This window comes from Zea mays, chromosome 9 (assembly GCF_902167145.1).
Source record: "Zea mays cultivar B73 chromosome 9, Zm-B73-REFERENCE-NAM-5.0, whole genome shotgun sequence".
Classification (NCBI taxonomy): domain Eukaryota; kingdom Viridiplantae; phylum Streptophyta; class Magnoliopsida; order Poales; family Poaceae; genus Zea; species Zea mays.
In genome coordinates this window covers 142,054,466-142,060,146 of record NC_050104.1, presented here as the reverse complement: position 1 = coordinate 142,060,146, position 5,681 = coordinate 142,054,466, and the positions used below count along the sequence as shown (strand labels likewise).

At 46.1% G+C, this 5,681-nt stretch overlaps 1 protein-coding gene across 1 annotated transcript; it reads left to right on the top strand.

The window, feature by feature from the left end:
• The first annotated feature begins 4,300 nt into the window (after positions 1 to 4,300).
• LOC111590145 (uncharacterized) lies at positions 4,301 to 5,272 on the top strand. Its single transcript, XM_023301063.2, has one exon. It carries the CDS (start codon positions 4,418 to 4,420, stop codon positions 5,021 to 5,023), a length of 606 nt encoding a protein of 201 aa, XP_023156831.1. The 5' UTR covers positions 4,301 to 4,417; the 3' UTR covers positions 5,024 to 5,272.
• The last annotated feature ends 409 nt before the right edge of the window (positions 5,273 to 5,681 follow it).

Genomic DNA, 5,681 nt, shown 5'->3' with positions numbered 1-5,681 from the left:
TGATGTTCACAAAGAAGCACGGAGTAAGGGAGGGATGAGCAACTCACACAAGACACAAAGATCACAGCAAGTACGCACACACAAGACCCAGACTTAAGCTCAAAAGACTAGCACACTAGAACAGAGCTCAAATCACTAGAATGTCGAACAAGTGCGCAAGAATGGAGTGTGAGTGATCACGAGTGCTCAAGGAATGCTTGGTTGTATTCCTCCATGCGCCTAGGGGTCCCTTTTATAGCCCCAAGGCAGCTAGGAGCCGTTGAGAGCAATCCGGGAAGGCAATTCTTGCCTTCTGTCGCCTGGCGCACCGGACAGTCCGGTGCACCACCGGACACTGTCCGGTGCGGATTTCCTTCCTTGATTGGCGAAACCGACCGTTGGCAGCCTTGGAGCCATTGGCGCACCGGACAGTCCGGTGCCCCCTTCTAGCCGTTGGCTCGGCCACGCGTCGCGCCCGGATTAAGCGGCCGACCGTTGGCACGACAATCGTTGGCTCACCGGACACTGTCCGGTGCACACCGAACAGTCCGGTGAATTATAGCCGTACTCCGTTAATTTCTTTCCGAGAGCAGCAAGTTCGCCTGAGCCAGTCTGGCGCACCGGACACTGTCCGGTGCACCACCGGACACTGTCCGGTGCACCCAGACCGAGTTGACTTTGGCTGAACAGAGCCATCTCATTTCCAATTCAATCTTTCCTGTTTCCAGCACTTAGACACAATACATTAGTCCATAAAACGATGTATTAAGTCTAGAAACATACCTTTTGACATGATTTGCACTTTGTCCACCACTTTGCATAGATCAACACAAAAGCACTTGCGTTGGCACTCAATCACCAAAATACTTAGAAATGGCCTAAGGGCACATTTCCCTTTCAAAAACACCAATGCTACACCTAGTAGACAAATTATAATAGACCCAACAAATTATATTTTCTAACATATATCAAAACTAATAATAGAGTTTTACTATTTCCACATATGTCATTGTAAGTCATGCTTTGTTTAATTTCTCTAAGACATGTTAGGATTAGTGGTAAGAACTATTTAGCTTTATGTACCTAGAATTTCACACATGTCATATATTATTCGTATGGTGTTCACATATATTTGGGTGAATCAATGTCTATTGCTTCAAATTGTTTACAAATCCGAGCAAGAGTGCAATAACTAGTATTTATTTCTTGTTTCTAGAATATGGACAATAATTTATAATCAAATAATTCAATATATCATACATAAAACATATTACAACATGATATGATTGTCCCTACCACCATAAGAGGATAGGTGAGAAGATAAAAACTTGGTACACGTGGCTCAACATCATAGGTTACAACACTGAGTTTGGCGTCGTAAGTACTGACGTCCAGATTAGCGCAGTAAGTAACGACGTCAAGATTGGCGTAGTAGACATGGACGCTGCGCCATCTGTCATATTAGTGACACATCTATCACCATACTGTGTATCTCGATGCAAAACATGTTACCTCGCTACTTAACTCGTGGTGCTATGATAGAGATCTAGAAAACAAAATAGAACTTACAGGAATCTAAATGTGAATATTTTACAAAAAACAACTAGAAAATAAAAATTTTGGTAGGTCAACCTATGTATTTCTTCGCCCCCTTCGAGGTATGCAAAGCCATGAGTACCCACAAGAAAAAAAAAACATATTTGGGAGGTATGTATAGCCATTCGGATTTGAGAAATTTACTATTTTACCGCTCTCAGTTTTAGTTCTCCGTTATTATGTCATCTTATGTCTATGACAGGTAGCACCATCTATGTGTATGATTTATGAATTCGATGATGTGAAGCTCATAAATGATAATGACATAATTGGTAATGGCTCTTAGGATTTGCGGGCGACGGTAATGGATCCTATAGAAGAGTACTGGCTCCGTTGATCCGTTCCAACTTATAATAGGTCGTTACACCGACGTAACAAAGCAAAAGTAAAACTAAATACTAAAAAAATCGAAATAACCTATGATTTGAAGCGCATGGTGGTAGCCATGTCTCTTTCCAATTTGAACAAGGTTTGTTATGGAGAGTGTAAGTATATACTATACTCCATTCGTTCCAGATTATAAGATATTTTAGCTTTTCTATATAAACAAATTTTCTATACATTTAGATATACACTATAAGATATAATACATTTTTTATGAAAATAAAAATAATATAACTAGAAATGTTTAAAGATTTTATAATTTAAAGTATAATTTATAATAGAGGAAATATATAGTAACATATGTCTAATACATAGAGATTTGGATCTACTGCTTTTTAAGATAACAAGATAAATGCCAAAATAGAAGACGCGTCTACTAGTAAAGCAATAAAATACCTAGTAGAAATAGCATTATTGTGATGGCTTCACGACCAAAGACTACAAAACAATCCTACACTATTATTAATTTGAGACCCCATTGAAGTTTTCATGCTAATTCTCACTAGATATGCCAAAAAAATCTAAAAAACTGTATTTATAAGTTTGCGTGCTTTAATCATAACTAATAATAATAGCTAGTATTTGATATATTCTGTTGTAGTCACCCACAAATTCGATGGGACGCCAAGGAAGAGAGTGAGTAACGGATGGACGGCAAGACAAGAGAAATAGTGGGAGATGGAAGGGGGGGAAAAGCAGCCCTTTAATATATATTTAAGTATGAAATATAGATATCATATTCTAAACGGTACATGTGTATGGATTTGATAGGGTATTATTCTAAATTAAGGAGATAGGCACAGCTGGAACCATTCGGTGGGAGACTGAATATTACTAGAAAAAAATTGCAAATTGTCCTGTTGTAGATCAAAAGAAGCATCAGAGAATGAAATAGGCAAGGGAGTTTCTCGCAAGCAAAGCATACGATCCTTTTAAATGTACCGAAGACTTCGTGTATGTCTTCTCAGATTAATTATTTTGTCGACGTAATCTCTTTTAAAAAAAAGATCGACCGTAAGTATATATATATATATATCTCTTCTCACATGGTTTGCATGCGTCTGCAAGCAGTATTCAAAGACCGTGCTTAGGTCTGGAAATTAAACATGTACAGGAGTGAGTTTCCCGAGGCGCTTGCCTATGTACGGATTTGATTTCCTGGTAGGCTGTACTGTCGGCAATAATATGGAGTGAGAAATATTTTGGTATACATCTCATAGACATATGGTACATCAGTACATGCGTTTAGCCAGACCAGAAAATGTTGAGGCCTTTGTAGCCCACAAACCAGAAAAAATACACGTACCAGAAACATGCCCTAAATAATTAATTCCTTTTTTTCGCGTGGATAGAAGATCCAACGTGTTCGTATTTTAGATACTACATATATACAAATTTGAATCGATGAAACCATCACAAACGTCGTCTTAATAACAAAACAAAACGAAGAAAAACGTTGGCGAATCAAGCCTACGAAACCATCTTAATTAGGTCGATCGGCCGGCCCAGCTTTGTTTAATGGTTGATGATTGACTGACTCTGAGGCACAAATCATGGGAGCACGCAGGCACAAGGACGACGTCTGCTACAAAACGCGGACAGGCACGCACCAACCCACATATATACTATGCATGCTATTAGCCGACTTAGTGGCCGTCAACTGATACTCCCTCGTGAACAAACAAACAACAATAATAACGCCACAACGGAGACTTGGATTCTCGTCCAAGCAATTTCATAAGGAACGACTGAGGCCGAGCTGAAAACAAGAGAGAGGGAGCCCCAGCCCCAGCGGCAAAGTGGTCGCACGTCGCCTTCGTCCAAACCGATCGAGCACACCATTCTTTCATAATCAAACTGTCTAATCCCGGCGGCAGCTAATTTGCCTTGGCCTTTCCGAGTTCTTCCGGCGTCGCTGCTATGCTATGCTATGCCCCTGTCACCCCGCCTGTTACGGTCGGAAATCTGCGTACACACTGCCCGCCCGGTTTGTGTCCATGAATATGCGGAGAACAAAATTTGGAAAAAGATACAACAGGGATTTTTGAAACCCCTGTTTGAAGTCGAGGGTCGACGCTACGCTACGCCCGCGACAAATTTCTCGCCGAGTCGAATGGATGCGTTCAGAAACCGGATCGAGACGTAGGGGTACGTGACGGTGCTGCGCGGTGCGCACCGTGTGCGTGTGGGAGACGAGTCAACGCGGTAACGACCCCACCGCGGGGAGGGGAGCGGTTCAGTTCAAACCGAACCCGCCATCCGCTCCACGCCAACTAAACCCCTGGCCCTGGGAGTGGAATGCGACCGGGGGAAAGTTCTTCGCTCCCGCCAACCGTTTTAATACCCCCTCCCCTCCCCTCCCTGTCCGTGTGGCTCGGCTGTGCGCTCTGCTGCCTGCGCGATCGAACACGACCCACCGGGGTGTCTGGGTCTGGGTCTGGGTCTAGGCGAGAGCAAGATGGGCAACCTGGTCTCGGGTGCCGCGGCGGCGAGCGGCGGCGGGAAGGTGGTGATGGCGGACGGCAGCGTGCGGGCGCTCAGCGAGCCGGTGTCCGTGGCGGAGCTCATGATGGACCACCCGCGCCACTTCGTCGTCGACGCGCGCGTGCTCAAGAAGCTTGGCCACCACAACCACCACCACCACCAGCAGCAGCAGCAGAGCGGGGCCAAGGTCGCGCCGCTGCCGGCCGACCACGTGCTCGGCGCCGGCGGGGTGTACGTGCTGCTGCCGGCCACGCGGGGCAAGGTGTCGGCCGAGGAGGCGCGGCGCGCGCTGTCGGCGGCGCGCTCCCTGGCGCGGTCGCGGTCGATGCCCGGGCTCAGGCGGAAGCTTTCGTCGTCGTCGTCGTCCAACAAGGGCCGGGGGCAGCCCGGCGCCGAAGAGCCAGCGCAAGCGCACCGAGAGGAGGACGAGGACGAGGCGGAGGCGGCGAGGCCGGACGGGTTCGAGGAGCACCGGCCGGAGTTCCTCAGCCGGGAGCTGTCCAGCAGGGGGTGGAAGCCCAGCTTACGGACCATCGAGGAGCGCGTCCTGCCCAAGAAGACGCCCCATTGGCTCTTCTGATAAGCTGCATCTCCATTGCCTCCCTCTGATCCACCAGCCGATGATCAAGAAGGTGCTCTGATCAACCTAATCGTCTTCTTCTCTGTCCCAATGCAATGAATGCCTGCTGTGATCATGTACCCTGTCAAACTGCATGTACGGATGGCATGACGTGACCTCCATGTCACAAGCTGATATATAGCGCGACCGGAATTTGCCGTGTAAAATTACTCTACTTATTAAATAGAATCAGAACAGGTGTTTCATAGACTGCCTCGTCTCCATGCTGCCGCTGGCATTACCGCACCTTTTTCACCGCGCCTGTTCTTCAAAGTTCAAACTTTTACGGCCGGTTGTACGATCATGGACGGTACTAGATGTATTCAGACCCTTTTTTTTTTCTTTCTTTCTTTGTGACGAGCAGGGAAATGCCAGGCTCACTTGCGCCTCAATTCAGCCCCGCACGTCAGTTGCTTCCGGAGTCCAGTGCAGGTTTGCTTGGTCCTGAATGCAAGGCTGATGCAACCGCCATGACTCTGCAGCGAACACGGACGGAGCAGTGTGTATGCCGAAAGAGACAGGCGCAGAGCTTTAGCGCTTTTGCTTTGTCTATATACGAACACACTTCTTCTTTTTTAAGTCAAGTTTTAGATACATAATTTTTTTGTAAAAAGAAGCA

Bases quoted from the DNA above. Each gene is read 5' to 3' on its own strand.
- LOC111590145 (XM_023301063.2), top strand. From the start codon at position 4,418: ATGGGCAACCTGGTCTCGGGTGCCGCGGCGGCGAGCGGCGGCGGGAAG.